Source organism: Mustela nigripes, chromosome 5 (assembly GCF_022355385.1).
Source record: "Mustela nigripes isolate SB6536 chromosome 5, MUSNIG.SB6536, whole genome shotgun sequence".
Taxonomy (NCBI): Eukaryota; Metazoa; Chordata; class Mammalia; order Carnivora; family Mustelidae; genus Mustela; species Mustela nigripes.
This window is the reverse complement of record NC_081561.1, coordinates 52,237,123-52,257,922: the sequence shown is the minus strand read 5'-3', so window position 1 is coordinate 52,257,922 and position 20,800 is coordinate 52,237,123. Positions and strand designations below refer to the sequence as shown.

At 35.6% G+C, this 20,800-nt stretch overlaps 1 protein-coding gene across 12 annotated transcripts in view; it reads right to left on the bottom strand.

The window, feature by feature from the left end:
- PKHD1 (PKHD1 ciliary IPT domain containing fibrocystin/polyductin) overlaps positions 1-20,800 on the bottom strand; it is a 478,342-nt gene that overhangs the window by 162,295 nt on the left and 295,247 nt on the right. For all 12 annotated transcript variants that reach the window (XM_059400266.1, XM_059400267.1, XM_059400265.1 and 9 more), the window contains 2 exons: positions 18,461-18,574; positions 15,950-16,037 (listed from right to left, as the gene is read on the bottom strand). In XM_059400266.1, coding sequence (XP_059256249.1) covers positions 15,950-16,037; positions 18,461-18,574 — 202 coding nt within the window. The remainder of the gene's footprint in view (positions 1-15,949; positions 16,038-18,460; positions 18,575-20,800) is intronic.

Genomic DNA, 20,800 nt, shown 5'->3' with positions numbered 1-20,800 from the left:
TTTTTTTTTTTAGAAAGAAGTCCACATTCTTTAGTGTTATATGAAAAAAAAAAATGGGTAAACCCAAGAGTAAATTTAACATTACCACATTTGTTTATACTACTATCTAGATCTTCATATTATCTTTTCTGTTCAAATAACAGAAAGTAGGTAGCAATTTGGGGATTGAAAAAGAGATCAAAAAACAAAAGATTCTTTTTGACCACATTTATTCTACATCGTGTCTATACCATGTGCTCACAGAGATAGCTTCTTTTACTTCACTGTACAGGAATTCCAGTGTATATAAAACTAAACCTGCTCAGAAGCAGAGGGACACTAGAAATGATGGGTCCATCTCCTGGCACATTGTCATACAGTTCAAACAATGATGCAGCTACCAGCTTGTAATTTTTGAGGACTGCAAACAAAGCAGTATATGATATGATAAAGATGGATACATGTCATCATACCAAAACTGACAGAACGTACAACTCAAAGAGTGAAATCTAATGTAAACTAAAATGAATGAAACCTCATTCCCTAACTTCCTTAAATAAGGTTTCTGTTCCAACCAGATGAATCTGTTCTCTCTCCCAAGAAATAGCTATATGCTTCTCACCCATTACTTAAAATATCATTGTCTTTATTCTGCCCTTCAGTCCACTCATTCTTAAAAACTGACTGAAGTTCCTTTGCCTTTAAGAAGTCTTCCCATGGGAGTCTCTTCCCCATGGAATACCCAATCCCCACCTCTGTTCCATCAAATTTTGACACCATAGATACTGCTGCCTTGCAATTGATTTTGTCCTCTTGCTTTCTGTGGCTATTCAACTTTATGTTATAGTCAATAAAAATATGGCTACCTAGCTATATTAAACCCTATAGCTCATAGCAGTGTTCTTGACAGAAAAAAAAAAAAAGAAGAACTATGAAGTCATTAGCCCAAGTTTTATATGAAAAATACAAATGAAATTAAGTTGACTTTTTCCATTAAGGCTTCTGAAACCTTGCAGGCTCATGAAAATTAATCTCTCCCCTATGCTCCTGAAGCCTTGGAAATCCATATGTCACAAAGGACCATATACATATGGCAAAGGAATATGGCCCCTTTCATTTCTGTGTCCATACAGCAAAAGTGGTAATTTCAAAGAAAATCATGGCCCCTGTTATCAAGAATTTAGATGGTTCTGTCGGTCAAGTATCAGTTTTCTTTAATTGCAACATCCACACTTTCCACTCACAGGCTTCTATTATTTGGTTACCCTTCAACCATTTCAAGAAATCCTAACTTCAGAACTGCTTGAAGCCCAGCTGTCTGCTTAACACTAGTGAGACTCTTATAGCTACAGGGGAGAGGATAGACCTTTTTGTTCTGAGCAAAACACACCTAAAACAATAAATAAACAAAAAAATTAAAAGAGCTGTTTGCAACATAACTGGACCTAAATGTAAACCATATGAAAAGAGAGGAAACTATGAATAATCACTGCAAAATCTCCTGAAAGAAAACCTTTAAAAATATATAAACAAGATGTCAGCACAGTTTTCTTTATTTTGGCACTAACATTTTATCTAGTTCTGAGAAAATATAATACTTTTGGTCAAAAGAACATAATTACATAAAAGGAAAAAAAATATGCTTTCCTATTTGATTCAAAAAGTTTTTACAACCATGCACAAGACATCCATATATAAACACCCGCCACTTAAATGGATTTGTTAACTAAACGTTGGGGAGGTCTTAATGATGATGGCTTCATCTGACCACAGGCTCGGAGTGTCTGGATGCCAAGATGTTTTCTTCCCAGGAATAGGGATAGCCATAGATTTCCGAATTCTACCAATACCGAAAGTTTGTTTTTGAACTTCAGTTTAAACTTTTTTTCATTTTTTTCAGCGCCATTGAAAGGTACTGCAGATTCTCAGCCTGCATTGTACTGTGGGAGGTACTGAAGAAAGGGGATGGTTGCAGCGATGTCAGCATTGATGATGATAAGAAGAGGAGTTATCATAAGTGTCAACTATTCGTCTAACCGGGCTCCTTTCTCCTTTCTTTCCACAAAATCCACCACATCTTTTCTTTCTTTCTTTCTTCCTTCCTTCCTTCCTTCTTTCCTTCCTTCCTTCCTTCCTTCCTTTCTTTTTTTTTAGGATTTTATTTTTATTTATTTTAGAGAGAGATCATGAGCAGAGAGGGGAGGGGGGCAGAGGGAGAAGCAGACTCCCCACTAAGCAGGGAGCTCGATAGGGGGCTCAATCCTGGGATCCCAAGATCATGACCTGAGCAGAAGCTCTCTTAACCAAGCTCCCTTAACCAAGCTCAGTTAACCAAATGAGCCACCCAGGAACCCCTCACTACATCTTTTCTGAGAACTGCTCTCCTTAACAACCATCCTAATTCTGTGTCCTACTGAGCACTGCTGATTATAGTCCCACAGTCCCTTTGTGAAACGGTGGGTGAGGAATCCAACCTGCCTTTGTCTGTGAAAATCCTTCCCTTGGACTTCATGGTATCTGTTTTATTGAGGTATAATTGACTAATAAAACATAAGATATTTAAAACACACAATGTGCCGATTTGATCTATATAGATGCTGTGAAAAGATGGCCCTCATCAAGTTAATTGACACATCCAACACCTCACACATTTACTTTTTGTGTGTGGGAGCATTTAAGTTCTATTCTCAGAAGATTGCAATGATTCAATACAGTGCTATCAATGACAGTTGCCTAGACTTTTGAATTGAAACTAAGGAAAGAGAAAAAGTTACCCTCCAGTGATAAAGCTAGGAAAAGCCTGACAGGTCTGGTTTACTTGTCTCCTACAGAATGTAGAAACCTTTTCTTCCATAGATGCACATGAGGTCAAAATATAGAAATAAGAGAGATTGGGGGAGGACCTGCCACAATTTCCCAAGTGGATTGAAAAAGTCTACTTTTACATATTTTTAATATAACCAAAATCACCAGCATGTGTTAAGGCTTACTTGTGCCTGTATATACATTAATTCACTTAATCTTTCTAACTACTCTATTAGCCAGACATTTTATCCTTATATCACAGAATAAGAACTTCAGGGTCAGAAAGAGCAGTTTGCTCAAAATTACACATTTAGCTAATTGCACAGTTAGAATTATTACAGTTCTACCTTCCCTCAAAATTCAAGCTCATTTTCATCATAGCATACTGCTTCCATCCTGTGTTCCTACCTCAGGTGCCTTTTCTCAGCATGGAGACAAAAGCCAATCTGAGACTAGAACCTACTAGTTCACTGGACCAGACAGAACCATCTTCTTTTGCAGGCTACATACGTGATCCCAAACACCTGCCAACAATTGAATAAGACCACCAACTCCATATTGTAATACTGCTTGAACAAAATTGTTATAGTAGAGTAGTGAACTTTGAGCAATGAGCAAAGTAAATTATAGTGGTTTTTAAAAACAAATGTGAGATTCTTATTTATTAGATGTTATACCACTGAATCAAGAGGCTCAATGAGTTCTGATTTCCAGAAAAGATACATCCATTCAAGGTAGCAGGCATTTATTAGAAGTCTTTTTTGAGTTCTGCTGTGTACTAGGTGCTAAATAATAGAAACAATCCATAAAAAACAATATTTTCCTGCTCCTGTAGAAGCTACTTGGAGGAAGGACAGAGACGCCCCAAGTAGCTTAGGAGCAGTCACCAAGAAGCATATTATTATTAAAACCATGTGGTAGATTTTCAGGATAAGCAGGGAGTGTCAAGGGAAGACACGATTCAAGAGTACTGAGTACCTCTTTATTTTACTTATCAAGTATTTAGGGAGCTTCATAAAAATAATTATTATGGACACACATGTGTGAAGTGGGAATATATCAGAAAGAAGTACCCAAAGTACAGCCAAAGTATACCATCACGAATCTGATGCAGGAGATGGCAGGATAGATGATGTCAGCAATGATGTCAGTGTGGAAGGCCAGGGTCCTCGGGCAAGGTTGAGGTGACAAATGATTTGCTGTTTAGTTCAGAGTTCTTTCCTCATAAATACCAGAGTGAGTTAGGACAGAACAGAAGAAACAGAAAATGACAGGACAAAGGGACTGGATAAGGCTCTCCACACTATCTTTAAAAAGTAAATGAGAAAAGGAATAAGAAAAAATATGAGACCTTTTGAAGAAGGTTCTCCTAGTTCCCACTTCTCAGTAAACCAGAGCAGTCCTCACCCAGCTGCTCAGGTGAAAAGTTTTACAGTAATCTCTGATTATTCTCTTTTCCTTTGACCCAACCCATCAGCAGCTCATGTTTCCTCTGTCTTCAACAAGTACTTCACCAGTCCGTCCTCCTTCATGACCACCCTAAACCAGGCCACCAGCAGGTGTCACTTGTAATGTTAGTGCACTGTTCTAACAGTCTGTCTGCTTCTTCTGCCTTGTCCCCACCAACAGTCAACTCTCCACACAGGATGAACCAGATTACAACATGAATTGGACCTTGTCCCTGCTCTGTTTAAAATCTTGCCATGACCTGGATAAAATCTAAAACTTTTACATAGGATTGATCAAGTAACCACTTAACTTCAAAGAACACATGGTCATGCTTACATGATTCACAGTAAGACCTCTAGTTAATATTTATAATCAGAAAAAGCCAATTTCTTTCAATCTAAGTATAAATCAAAGTATAAGTTCTCTTGACTTTTCTGAAGTCCAAAAAATCCAACATGTTGTTCATCAGTCTCCCCCAAAGTCAACTGAAGCAGAGCAACAATGAAGAGTAACTTAACTCAGAGATCAATTTATATTATAATGTGGAACAAAAGAAAATAATATTGTTTCAAACATCTTGTTAAGACTACTTTGAATGAGTCTATGAGTTAAGTCTATAAACTTCACAAGAAATTTTTCCTCTGAAGGTTTCACTTCAATGTTTTTCATAAAATAACTCAATTAAACACAAATAAATTCAGATATGTAATTTTGTTGGTAAAATCCTTAAGGGGGTCTGAGTAAAATCTGTCTCCATAACAATGCATTAGAAAGACTTATTAAACTGACTTTTAACAAAAGAAGACTATAGAGAAGTGTTTAAAGAAATGGTTTGAATAAGGTCTACACTTCAGTTATACTAGACTAATATCTACTTGCTAAATTTTATAATGTCTAGGTTATGAAATATATTATCATGGAATTCTGAGTAAAGTGTCCATGAGAACTCCACTATTTTTGCAACTTCTTGTGAAGCTTCAATTATTTTAGATTTTTTTAAAAGGTTAAAAAATGAATGCTCTCCATAAAATGGATGCACTAAGGTAATTACATATTATTCATATAAACTCATTAAAAACTCATCAGGACTCATACTGAGAAATTTTGTTTTTAATATTTTTATTATATAGAACACAAATAATAGGATCAGAAAAACCATGACCAAAAAAAAAAAAAAGCCCCAGGAACTCTAAGCTTTATAAACTTGGAAATTTTACTCAACTTTTCTACCCTCAGTTTTTGTATCTGTGAATGCAGATTACATAGCACGGAGAGATTTAAATGAGATAATGTATATAGAATGCTTGGTAGATGCCTGACATAGAGTAAACACACAGGATAAAGAACTCAATAAATGGTATTAGTTTATAGTTTCCATTTACAAAATTGACTTTCTTTCAAAAGAGCTTATAGTTCTGACTCTGAAGGAGGTTTTTAACACATTCATTAAAGAAAAATCCATTCTTATGGCTCTTGCCAAATTTCAGCTTGCTAGCCTTATAATTAACGTTTTGTATATATCCCTGCTTGAACTGCCTACTTCACAAATCTGTATGGGTATCAGGTACTTCAATATTAACATGACCAAATCTGAACTCATAATCTTTTCCCCAAAATTCAGTCCTCTTTTAGTAAAAGGCACCAACATCAGTATCTGCAATCCAGAAACCAAGAGAGTGCCTCACATCCAACACATCTTACAGACTCGTATCTCCTGTCTCTGTGTCTGCCCACTTCTCTCCATGGGCACTTCAGCTCCTGACAACAGGTTATCCTATCTCTTGTTTGGACCTCCTAAGTTGTGTCCCTAGATCCATTTTTGATTCTTCCTGTTGTCTGCATTGTACTTCGAATGGGTCTTTTTTTTTTTTTTTTTTTTAATATAGGAATGTGATTATAAGTTCTACTTCCCATCCATACTATCCTCTTAGAAACTTAAAACAGTAACACAATGCTCCTGGATGGTAAAAACTAAAATACTTGATATTACCAGTGAATACACTCTGACCCCTAACTACTCCTGAGAACCCTATTGTGCTGGGTCCTTGGTCTTCACGTCAGCCAACCTAGCCCTCCTCTAAGACCCTCATGGCTGTCCGTTCTTCCTCCCAACACAGAATCAGCTCTTAGGCCTCTGCTTCTCCATCATCTCTTCTGACTCTATCAACTTTGAAAGAATTAGATTGGCCCCAGTCTCATTTCCAGGCTCCAATTTTCTCTTCTTCCTGTCTTCTTGATCAGTGACGTTATCTGCTTCCTAGATGACCAGCCATCATTTTCTACCTGAGTCCTAATCTACATATCTAATTATCTTCTTAACATCTCCACTTGGTGTCTCCAACTTAACATTTCCCATCTTCCACCCTGACAAATCTGTTCCTCGTCCAGTCTTCCTACCTCAGTGCACGTTACCGCCATCCACCAGGATTCTCAGTCAAAAAATCTGAAGCACTTCCCTCAGCTCAACTTTCAGTCCATTGGCATGTCGAGACAGTGCCATCTCTTCTCCCCATCCCCATTGCCTCCTCTAGAGTCCTGGCCACCATGATATTTGGCCTCAAATGGCCTCCTAACTCATAGCCCAGCTTCTGCTTTTTTCTCCACCGCTCTTCATCTATATAGCAGCCAGAGTGGTTCTCAAAACATAAATCAGAATCCCTCAATCTATCAATTGCCTTCAGCAAACCCCTCAGTGATTTTCCCTCTGACCTCTCACACCTAAACAAGGTACCACTTGACTTGGTATCTACCATATCATACCACTTTCCCCTTTGCTCACTCTGGTCCAGCTATAGTGACCTTCTCTCTGTCTTCCACTCCCCAAAGGCCACCTGAGAGATAATGCTGGACCAGATGTCCCTCCTTCACTGAGCACCCTAGCCCATTCTCATCAGAGAGCAGGATGCCTCTTACCATTCAGATCTCAGCTCAAACTTTTCTTCCCCAGAGAGGTCTCCCCTGTCTATTTAATTAAAAGGGTACTCTGTATATTCCCCAACTATTTTCAATTGTACCACCCTGTTTATTTCCTTACTAGAGCATTTTATAACCTACAACTATGTTGTATATATTTCTGTATTAGCTTTTTATTGTCTCTCTTTCCATGAAGATATAAACTCCCAGAGGACAGTGATCTCTTCAGATTTGCCTCTACATCCCCAGGACTTACAGTCACACCTGGCACATAGTAAGTACCTATCAGATATTTGTTGAATGATTGAGTGCTGTTTGCTCTTGCTGGAGTGCTCTTTCCAACCCCCCACACCCCACTTTGCTTTTAATTAAGGCCCACAGATGGTTTAGTTCTCACCTCTGTAATCATTCTGCAGGGAAACCTTCTCTAACCTGCCTCAAGATCCTGTATTCATGTTTTCAGAATCCTATAAATCTGCCTTCATAGCATTTATCCCATATGTAATTTTACATTTATTTTATATTTATTTCATTAATGTCTGGGTACAGAGACCATGTTGATTTTTACTTTTTATTGTATTTCCAGGCTATAACTCAATGTTTGACATAGGGTAAGAATTCTCAAAAATTGTATTGAATAAAACAATAACAATGTTCAAAGGTAATAACTACTCTATGAAGAAATTCTGTACATAGAGAAAAACACACCGAAGCAATTGCCATCTAACTTCTCTCCCACTGGGATCCTTGCTGTGCTGTACGTCCTTCCAGACATTTCTTTTATCCACATATATGCATACCTGAATGTTATTTTAGTTTATTTACAGAACTAGGCTAATACATAATATTAGCTGAATGCCCAGATCTCCATCCTTTTGTCAACATGGAATTCAATCATCTTCCCTTTTGGTAATTGAATATTTTAAAATAGTGCTTCATTTTGTTTTAATTAACATTTATTCTAATTCTAGTAGGGAAGAATATTTTTCCATGTGTTTATTAGTCAGATGTATGTCTTCCTTTGTGGCTCATGTATTCAAACTCTTTAATGTTTATTCTTCTAGTATGTTCATATTGTCTTCTATTTATTCCTAAGCATTTTTTACATATAAAAAAATATTAGCCCTCCATCTGTACTATCAAAAATTGCAATATTTTCCATTTTAATATCTGTCTTTGCATTTTGTATTTGGTATGCAAAAATACTAATATTCTTAAATATTGATTTTTTATGTTGTCAAATCTATGACTTCTTACTATTATAATTGTTACATTTCTTATAAGAAATGTAATTTAAATTACATGTAATAAATGTAATTTATGTATGTAATAAATGTAATTTAAATTACATAATATTTATTTAAATGTTCTTCAAATAATTTTATAGTTTTATTTTTTTACATTTATTTTTTTAATCTACCTGTAATTTTTCAGGGTGAGATACAATTTGAGAATCTAATTTTATAGTTTTCCAACGTGTTTACCAATTACTCTAGCACAAGTCTGCAACTAATTTGAAGCGCTAATTTATTTAAATTCTAAGTAATAATACATATCTGAGTCTATCACTAGGCATTCTCTTCTGTTTTGGTGCCAACAGCAATAGGTAATTATTCACACGAAAAGTGTGTGTCTATATGTATGTGTATATATATATATGTGTGTGTGTATATATGTACATATATGTATATATATATATTTTTTTAAGATTTATTTATTTATTTGAGAGAGAGAGACAATGTGGGAGTGGGAGGGGCAGAGGAAGAAAGAGCAAGAATCTCAAGCAGACTCTGTGTTGAGCTCCAAGCCAACATGGTGCTTGATCCCAGAATACTGGGACCATGACGTGAGCCGAAACCAAGAACCAGACACTCAACTGCCTACACTACCCAGGTGCCCCAAGGTATATATTTTTCAAAAAGTAACTGGTTGGCTATCTCCAAGTGTTTATTGTTCCAAAAGACTTAGAATTAGTGAATCTGATTTCAAATGCATGTATATGACTTGTTATTAAAGTTGCATTAGATTTGACATCTTTAAAATATTGAGCCTTTCCATTGATATTATGCATCACCATTTATTCTAATCTCCTTTTATGCCTCTTACTAGTGTTTTATTTATTTATTTATTTTATTTCATTTTTAAAAAAATTTATTTACTTATTTATTTGACAGAGAGAGACACAGTGAGAGAGGGAACAGAAGCAGGGGAAGTGAGAGAGGGAAGAGCAGGCTTCCCACTCAGCAGGGAGCCCAATGAGGGTCTCGATTCCAGGACCCTGGGATCATGACTGAGCTGAGGTAGCTGCTTAACCGAGTGAGCCACCCAGGCGCCCTTACTAGGGTTTTATAGTTTTGTTTCCATTCTTCCTGTAATTTTTCTTAACTTTATTTTTAGATATTTTAAATTGAAATTTAAAAAGGATATTACATTAAAATATTCAAAACTAGTAATTTGTGCAATTACTGAATAAATGCAATAATGGTTTTTCAGATGATTCTCTAGTGTCCTAGGACAAAATATATATAATCTACAAAAAACTGACAGTTTGGATTCTCTAATGCATTATTTTTCTTGGCCCAATATATTGGCTAACTTTAATAATAATATTTAATGGTTATTGTAATACACAATAATTTTTAAGGTCAGTTTTTCCATAAAATAGAAAGATGCTTGTTTGAGAAGGATTTTTTTTAAAGATTTTATTTATTTATTTGACAGACAGAGATCACAAGTAGGTAGAGAGGCAGACAGAGAGAGAGAGGGAAAAGCAGAGTCCCCGCTGAGCAGAGAGCCCAATGTGGGGCTCAATCCCAGGACCCTGGGATCATGACCTGAGCTGAAGGCAGAGGCTTACCCACTGAGCCACCCAGGTATTATTATTTAAAGCAGTGATTCTCAACTAATGGCTAAACCATTCTATTAAGAAACATTGATTTAAAGGAGTATCACTAAAAAATAAAAAATATTTCTGTAGTCTTAATTTACTGTTTAAGAATGCAAGCTTAATTTTATTAAATGTGTTTCTGTTTTGTATCAAGTTGATCATGTTCTTAGGCTATATATATTGCTTTGATAATATTATAATAAGGAATTATTTTAAACTGTCCTTCTTACTTAAATAAATCACACTCAACCATCATTTTTTTCCCTAATATATTACTGGATTTCATTTCATTTCCTAATATATTACTGTTTTATATAGGATTTCATTTTTTAGCATTATTTTTTTTATTTTAAAACATTTTTAAAATTTATTTATTTTTTTAGCGTAACAGTATTCATTGTTTTTGCACAACACCCAGTGCTCCATGCAATCCGTGCCTTCTCTAATACCTACTACCTGGTTCCCCCAACCTCCCACCCCCCCCCTTCAAAACCCTCAGATTGTTTTTCAGAGTCCATAGTCTCTCATGGTTTACCTCCCCTTCCAATTTCCCTCAACTCCCTTCTCCTCTCCATCTCCTCTTGTCCTCCATGCTATTTGTTATGCTCCACAAATAAGTGAAACCATATGATAATTGACTCTCTCTGCTTGACTTATTTCACTCAGCATAATCTCTTCCAGTCCCATCCATGTTGCTACAAAAGTTGGGTATTCATCCTTTCTGATGGAGGCATAATACTCCATAGTGTATATGGACCACATGTTCTTTATCCATTTGTCCCTTGAAGGGCATCTTGGTTCTTTCCACAGTTTGGCGACCATGGCCATTGCTGCTATAAACATTGGGGTACATATATTCTCCTGAAGCTGTTTCAAAAAATTGAAGCAGAAGGAAAATTTCCAGACTCTTTCTATGAAGCCAGCATTACCTTGATCCCCAAACCAGGCAAAGACCATACCAAAAAGGAGAATTTCAGACCAATATCACTGATGAATATGGATGCTAAGATTCTCATCAAGATCCTTGCAAACAAGACCCAACAGCACATTAAAAAGATTATCCACCATGACCAGGTGGGATTCATCCCTGGGATACAAGGATGGTTCAACATTCGCAAATCAAACAATGTGATAGAACAAATTGATAAGAGAAGAGAGAAGAACCACATGGTCCTCTCAATTGATGCAGAAAAAGCATTTGACAAAATCCAGCACCCATTCCTGATTAAAACGCTTCAAAGTATAGGGATAGAGGGAACATTCCTGAACTTCATCAAATCTATCTATGAAAGACCCACAGCAAATATCATCCTCAATGGGAAAAAGCTTGCAGCCTTCCCACTGAGATCAGAAACACGACAAGGATGCCCACTCTCACCACTCTTGTTCAACATAGTATTAAAGTCCTAGCAACAGCAATCAGATAACAAAGAGAAATAAAAGGTATCCAAATTGGCAGTGAAGAAGTCAAACTCTCTCTCTTTGCAGATGACATGATTCTTTACATGGAAAACCCAAAAGACTCCACCCCCAAACTACTAGAACTCATACAACAATTCAGCAATGTGGCAGGATACAAAGTCAATGTACAGAAAGCAGTGGCTTTCTTATGCACTAACAATGAAAATACAGAAAGGGAAATTAGAGAATCGATTCCATAGAACCATAAGATACTTGGGAATAAACCTAACCAAAGAGGTAAAGGATCTGTACTCGAGGAACTACACAACACTCATGAAAGAAATTGAAGAAGACAGAAAAAGATGAAAGACCATTCCATGCTCTTGGATCGGAAGAATAAACATTGTTAAAATGTCTATACTGCCTAGAGAAATCTATACTTTTAATGCCATTCTGATCAAAATTCCACCAGTATTTTTCAAAGAGCTGGAGCAAATAATCCAAAAATTTGTATGGAATCAGAAGAGACCCCGAATTGCTAAGGAAATGTTGAAAAACAAAAATAAAACTGGGGGCATCACATTACCTGATTTCAAGCTTTACTACAAAGCTGTGATCACCAAGACAGCATGGTACTGGCATAAAAACACATAGACCAGTGGAACAGAGTAGAGAGCCCAGATACGGACCCTCAACTCTATGGTCAAATAATCTTCGACAAAACAGGAAAACATATACAGTGGAAAAAAGACAGTCCCTTCAATAAATGGTGCTGGGAAAACTGGACACCTATATGTAGAAGAATGAAACTCGACAATTCTCTTACACTGTACACAAAGATAAACTCGAAATGTATAAAAGACCTCAACGTGAGACAGGAATCCTTTTTTTTTTTTTTTTGCATTTTATTTACACTTAGATGTTGCCCCAGGTTTTCTTTTTTTGAATTACCTTTAGCAGCTGTTTTCGAAAATTATTTTATGAAAATAAATAAAAAGTATTTTATGCTTGTTTCCTAAAATTAATTGAAAAATTCCCCATATTTTCTTATGCTATGGAACATATTATACAACATAAAAAGTACCCCTGGGGATAAAAATATATGTTTATAAAAAATAAAAAATTTAAAATATAAAAAAAAAAATGTGTTAGATATTTGAATGACTGAAAGAATATGCCATCAATTTATTTAAACCAAATGTATTCTTGGGAACAAATCTTTGATAACTGTATGTCTTTTGCTATTATTGGTTCTTTCAGTTATATTCTTCTCTAACCAATTATGATAATTTATATTCTTACATATAATTTATTTTTTAGACTTCAGAATGGCACTCTATAGACCTATACAGTTTATTATACTTCTAATCTCTTTGTTATCTGTTATATTTGAATTCTCATTTCTTAGTTTACATATTATTTTCCTTGTATAATTAATGTCATTAAAGATTAAACCATTATCTCAAAAAAATTTCAAGTCTACTAATTTCTTATTTTCTAATTCACCAATTTCTCCTTTTATCTTACACAAGTTAATTTCATTAGACTTATGGTTATCTTGTTTCTGGTTTCTCACATTGACAGCTCAGTTTGTTTATTTTTGTATTTTATTATTTGACAGTGAAAACATTTAATGTGATTGCATGTTGGCCACAACTCATGCAATTTATTACTATTTTGCTAGCATCCTACTGCTGGAGTTTCCATCTCCTCTCTGATACAAAAGTTATTTAGAAGGTTTGTTTTTTTCTTTTCAGCTCTTCTATCTTGTATTTTCCTCAAGTAAAAAAAGTTGTGATTACATGTTGATTTCTTACCCATTCTTTTCCTATGTGTGGTCATTTTTAACGATCATATTTTCTTTATTTTTTATTTTATTATTTTTATTTTTTATTATGTTCAATTAGCCAACATAGAGTACATCATTAGTTTTTGATACAGTGTTCAACAATTCATTAACTGGAAAATTTATTCTTATTTTCTTACTTCTATTGTCTATACCTTTTTTTGTTGCTTTAATTCTCTTACTATTTAACTTTCTTCTCCTTTTGTATTTTACTATTTATTTTATGGTTTCTTTCATTCTTTCTCTCTGGTGATTTGGAAGTAAATACCCTATTTTAAATTCTGCTAGAACAAACAGATTCATCTTTGCTTCATATGCCAGTCATGTCCCATTATCAGTTTCCTATGGCCACGGTCCCAGGTTGTAAACCCAGAATTTTATCTGAGAATAATGATCTGTGATGGTTAGTTTATGTGTTAACTTGGCTAAGCTGTAGGGCCCAGTTATTCTATCAAACACTAATGTACATGTTTCTTCGAAGGTATTCTGTAAATGTCGTTAATATCTACAAGGAATTGACCTTAAGTAAAGATTACCCTCAATAATGTGGATGTGCTTCAGCAATCATTTGGAAGGCCTTAAAAACAAAACTGAAATTTACCTGAAGAAGCAATTCTGTCTTGAGACAAGGTTCAAGACTTTACAGTCCACCAACCTGCCCTATAAATTTTGCACTTACTGTCCTGCCTAAGAATATAAGCCAATTCCCTGAAATACATCTCTTTATATATACTACTATATATACACTATATATTATACATATACACACACATAACCTATGGGTTGTATGTATTAATATAAATAGAACCCTAACTGATATATTAACTTTTCAAATTCTATGTAGTTTCTTTTATAAAATTAGACTTTGTTTTATTTTAACAGTCATATTTACAACATTTTATTTAACTTATTCCAGTGTTTACCTTTAAAATAGTTACTTTATATACCTTTACAGTATTCCTAAACTTTATTCATAAATTTTAAATCAGTTTAAGCTCTTTATCAGAATACATTTTTGCATTTTTTCAGTTCTTACAAAGCAAAAGATATCTATATCTATATCTAGATATAGATATAGATACACACACACACACACACTTTTTTGCCTTCACATGTAAACATCAATTTTAGCAGGGTGTCCAATTCTTGGATTGAAACCACTAAACATGTATATATTTTTCATCACTAAACATATATATATTTTTTCTTAAATGTGTATGTATTTTACACCATGTTCTTCCTATATTTAAGTGTAGAGAATTCTAAGGTTAAGAAGCTTTATGTAACCTTCTGTTTTTTATTTTGTTCACTGCTTTTTCTTGTACTGTGAGGATATGTAGTGATCATTATTCTTGGTGTTGATCACTTCAAATTAAATGTAAGTACTCCGGGTGCCTGGGTGGCTCAGTGGGTTAAATCCTCTGCCTTCGGCCTAGGTCATGATCCTGGAGTCCTGGGATCAAGCCCCGCATTGGGCTCTCTGCTCAGCAGGAAGCCTGCCTCCCCCTCTCTATCTGCCTCTCTGCCTGCTTGTGATAAAATCTTTAAATGTAAGTACTCCCAGGTTTATTACGTGTATTTTAGGTGGACTTTCCATTATTCTTTCTTTTGTAATTACTGGACTCTTATTAAAAATAAGCAATTAGGGACACCTGGGTGGCTCAGTGGATTAGGCCACTGCCTTCGGTTCAGGTCATGATCCTGGGGTCCTAGGATCAAGTCCCACATTGGGCTCCCTGCTCAGCGGGGAGCCTGCCTCTCTCTCCACCTCTGCCTGCCTCTCTGCCTGTTGTGTGCTCTCTCTTTCTGATAGATAAATAAATAAATAAATAAATAAAATCTTCTTAAAAAATAAAATAAAATAAATAAAAATGAGAAATTAGTTATATGTGCATTACATTTTCTGTTTTCTATTTCTAATACCTTCTCTTATATGATTTTTATCTCCTGATCTTGTCTTCCATGTTCAGGTAGATTCCATCAGTTAGCTCCTCATGGTGCCTGTTGACTTTGAGGCACTGGCATTCTCATTCTACTACCCCCAGTGCAGTACTGAATTCTGTTATTGCATTTGAAATTCCATAAGATTCTTCATATGCTTCATCTCCTATTTTATTTCTACTTCCTTGTCAGCTATCATCTCAACTCAGATGATTATGATATTGCTTTACATTTCATTTATTATTTCACAGAATTCATATTTTTAAATATTTACTGATAGCAGTGAACATGTATTATCTAAACTTTCCTTGTTATATAAACTATAGACCCTCTGCCTGTGGTTTGTTTTGTTCTTTTTCTATTATGTTACAGAGGTTTTTAAGAATCCTTTCTAGTCCCTTATTTTACCATTTATTCATCCTTGAGCTTTGAGTCTTTTATTTTTTTTAAGATTTTATTTATTTATTTGACAGAGAGAAATCACAAGTAGATGGAGAGGCAGGCAGAGAGAGAGAGAGGGAAGCAGGCTCCCCGCCGAGCAGGGAGCCCGATGCGGGACTCGATCCCAGGACCCCGAGATCATGACCCAAGCCGAAGGCAGCGGCTCAACCCACTGAGCCACCCAGGCGCCCCCCACAATCTAAAATTTAATTTCATGTTATAACAAAACCCAAAGCACCAGCAAACTAAACAAGCTAACACATCCTTAACTTACTCTCATTTCTTACCTCTCATTGCCTGAGGCAATGTCAGCTGCCAGACGGGTCCAGGATTTCTTAGGACAAGCCCCATGAAACTGGACTTTCCCATATATTCCTGAAAGGAAAAGGAGCATCAGTGGGATAAGAAATTTTCAGAGGAATTAAGGCCATCTAAGTAAAACTCACTAGAGAGCTTATTGTGCAATATCTGTAATATGGAAACTATATATCAAGCTGTCCACCTTATCAAAGAATACTTTTCTCTATTTTCAGCAGGGTGAATATATATCACATGGTTATGGAACTTACTCTTGTTCTCTCCAAAGCTATAAAGAAATGAATACTACACCACATCTAGTAATCCAAAAGTTGGGAAATAGACCATTCCAATGACTAACTAGTTAAATTCTACCATTAAGTGACTCTAAACCATTTGTAATTCTGTTGGAAGTTAGCTGGTTTTGATATTTTATGTTATAGCCTTCATTTTCCAAAAGGCAAGGGTAATTTTATTCCCTGAGGAAAGAGATTTGGTGCTATTAACTTTGTTTTCAGTGGTTGGACCTCATATTTTTTTATATTACAGATATCAAAGGAGAGATCTCTAGCTCCTTTGTTTCCAAATATAATTTATTTCAGACTCATAAATTAAAGTCGTACCAGGGACATGCTTGATGCAGTCCAGTTTTATTCCTTCAGGTCTTTCCTCTTACATGTTTTATTGCCATTTAAAATCACATGAAGCACAATTCCTCATATTCCAGTGGTCTCAAAATGTTTTGAGCAAGAACCCAAATTATGATCATGCGCCCCTAATGCATGTGTATCTATTTATTTTTAGAAAAACATACATACATATGAATATGTTCACATATATTTGAATAGGGATCTAATATTTTCTTCCTGAACCCAGATGCATTGTCTGCATACCCCTGGATTGGCACATACCAGTTTTGCATATCACTAATCTTGATATCTAAAGCCTTTGCAATTTTTAGCAGAAAACATGTGAACAGAAGAACCGAACACCACCCATAAGGTACAAATACTATGCCTTGGGTTTTAATCCAATGTGAACAACAACAAAAAATTCTTAATCAATAAGAATCTAACCAACTGTTTATGTTACTACCTATATTTTTCCATATTTTAATTCAAAAAAAAGTCATAGAACTTAAATTTGGATCAATGGAAATGTAAGAAATATTCTCACTTTCCAGACATGTACTGGAATAATTAATCTTTCATAATAATAGTCATATAGATATGACTATTACATATATATATGTTTCATATGATATCATCATCATCATCTTAGAAGAATTTCATCTTCTTTACTACTGGCTAAATAAAATAGGAAGGGGAGGAATGTGAGATAATGTAAAGAAATTTCCAACAACAAATATTTTAGCAAAAACCAGATAGTTTCCTTAAATTTGGGTTATGCAGGAAATTCAACTGACCAGACAAGTAGATTTCTTGATCATTTCCAATCATCAAAGACCTCCTGTAAAATTATACTGTTCAGTTGTTTCCAGATAATAATACTTAGAGAAGTGAAGATCTGTCATTTACCTACAATGTCACAAAATTTCAAGCATGCAGTGAAATAAATATGTCATTCTTTATTCGATTTACTATCAGAGAAAATTTTAAAAACACTGGCTTGGCCAGTTGGAGTAGAAGATTAAGACAGGCACCCTCGCATACTCCTAAAATAAAGTTTAATCCAACATTGTGCTGCATAAAACAATGTGGATACCACAAGTGAAAATAAATGGAATGTTCCTGTTCTCTATTTAGTTTGTCAACTTGAAAAAAGTAAAAATATTCTTGAACCTCATATTCTTAGAAAGAAACAAGCATGGATGAAAAATCCTCTGGAAACAATAAAGCCTTGTCAAACTATAGTATTATTTGGTAATGGGTATACATTATGAAACTATGTTATCAACCTTCACACTATCCCAACATGATTGCTTCTATTTTACTGGGTTGCTGAGATCTTAGAAAATTAGTAATGCCATAGAGAGAAAGTGAGAAAATGCTAGAATAAACAGCCTGGAGTTAGTGAGGCTCTCACATCCTGGTTGTGCAAGGCTGGTCCCAGATTCTGTGCTCCGGCATAGGTTAATTTTAAAAGAGGATTTGGTGCTGTGACAGTAGTGAGGAAACTCTCAACACTAAATGTTTCTTTGTAATCTATAGATCTATCAATTTAAAAATATCTTACAAACCACCTAGCATTTACAGTTGATAACAGACCCTTAGTCCAGGCTTCGGCATCTGACCAATCTGGATATAAATCTAAGCTCTGACACTATAAAACAGTGTGGCCTTCTGCATATTGTTCGTCATCCCTGAGTCTTATTTTTGACAACTATGAAATGGACACTGGACACTGTTACAGGAGACCTGGTAAGTGAAATAATAAATATAAATTGTCTGGAATTTAGTAGATGTTCTATGGATGATACTTCGATATCAGAAACACACATTTCATTTCATTTTTAATAAAAAACTATATTATACTCTTACCAATTGTTCCTGGATCAATAAGAATTCCATTGAAACGGTCACAAGAAACTCCCTCTGATGCTCTAAGGAGAATCAGAAGCTTTTGTTCTTTTTCTAAGGGATTTTCCAAAGTACCTGTTTATAAAGAAAAGTATATTGTTTACATTAATTTGAAATTATAAGAGAGAGGAGGAAATTGTGATGTAATTTAGAGAATGCAAAGTAGATGCTATCATCTAGGCTACATGGACAAGAGCCAATGGTCAATAGATGAAATAAGGAATGGGAAGAAAATGGGATAAAGTAAACTTCTCAGAGGTCGACTGGATTATTGCTCAGCAAATATTCACTGTTCTTTCTCCATTAGGGGAGGGTATACATTCCCGACTTACTAAAATTTAGCCTGGTCATGTGACTTGTTTTGGCCAATGAAATTTCAGTAGAAGTGATAGTAATACAAGTTCTGAGTTGATGCTTTCAAATACTTTGACAGTTTTCACCAGGTCATTTGCAATCATTTTCCCTGTCATGAAAGGAGAAGTCCTTAAATAATACCTAGTGCCTGAATGAAGAGATGTAGGTAGCACACCTAAATAAAACATGTAAGCTGGAACTGATGCTAGCGTAAATATTTGTGGTTGTAAGCCACTGAGATTTGGGAGGTATTTGATACACACTATTACAGCAAAACCTGGCTGATACACCATCGGTGGCTGGATCTCCAAATTGCTTTACATGTATTTTTGCATTTAATCCTCACAGCACACCTGAGAAGTAAGCCTGATTCTTATCTCAGTTTTAAATATCCATACATAACAAAGCTTAGAGGTTAATGGACTTGTCCAAATTTCTCCAGCTAGTATGGAAGAGTCTGAATTTGAACAATGGTGAATTTGAACAATTTATGCCAAGCGATTCATTAAATAAGTACTAGGTTCTTTTCTAAGCCTAAATTATTTTAGCAGCATAAGGAGACAATCCATTCAGGCTATGAAGGTCAGCATTACTTTTGACTTCTGACTTCATTCCACTGATGCAAACAGAGGAGTTTGGTGACTTTTACAGCATGCAAATTGTTTGGGGAATTCTGCTGCGAAGTGTACGTAATCGACCTAACAAAGGGGTTATTTTCAGCAGAACATACATCTTAAGATACAGAAAGTATTACAAAAACTTCGTTTCTCAAGAAGCTACTACTGCAAAGATAGTTCCCAAATTATACACTGGCTCAAACAGGTTGAAAAATAACATCTGTTAGCAAACAAGAATTTTCCAGTTTGGAAATTCTTGAAAACATAACCAAAGCTGTAGTTGCCAAATACAGCACAGAATCATGGGCAAACTGAAAATTGCCTGGTTGTCATTTTGGTTAATTGGTCTTTCAGGGGGCATAAAATCATTCTCCTTGGCCGGCATTTATATATATATATATATATACATACATACATATATATAATATATAACATAAACATATGTATTTATGTTTACACACACACACACACACACACACACACACACACACACGCGCGCATACACCTGGTCAACCAAAAGCTTCCCATGTGTGTTGTGAGTTTGCGGCTTGCTACATCTTTACAGTCTAGCCTTCATAGCCATTAGTCCACAAGGCCATGTTGAATGTAAGCCTCAGAGAGGTAAGGAAATCTGCCTTGAGCCATACAGCAGGTCAGGGGACAAGGATCAGCCCCACAGCCCGTGTATTCCCAAGGGACTGCTGAAGTCCGCTGCTACTCCACGTGGGCAATGGCAATCCTCAGCTGAATGACTAATGTATCCTCTTGTCCCAAACAAAGATGTGTTAGAGCAGGAAGAAGGAAAGCAAGGGAGGAGGAGAATGTTAAGAAAAATGTGTGTGGTGTAGCTCTTATCTGGCAGCTTTAAGTCTGTCCAGTAAGCCGTTTTCCAACTGTGATTTCATTTATTTCACGGAGGGTAGTTTAGATTCTTGGGGGGGGGGGGGGATGGCCTAGCACTAAACAGATACCAGAGAGAAAAAAGTAGGACAGTTTTTGCCCTAGAGAAATGTATGCAGAGTCCCACAAAGAGAGTTCGGCATTCCTCTAAAATCTGAGATTAAATCAATTATGCTACCCCAAACTGCAGCACATGTGAGCTTTTGCAGAAAGTCTGAGCTAAATTAGTCTCTAGCGTGATATTTTGGTATCTGAAGTGACCAGAGTTTGAATTTTTTTTTTTTTTTTTATGGTGATGTGGGGGAAGGGAATGGTAGAGGATAGGGACTGAGTAGGAGGAAGACCAGAATGACCTAAAAGGGGGAAAAATGTGCTGTTTTCACATTAAAATGAATCACCTCTTGAATCTGTTAGAGATGGTGAATGGGAA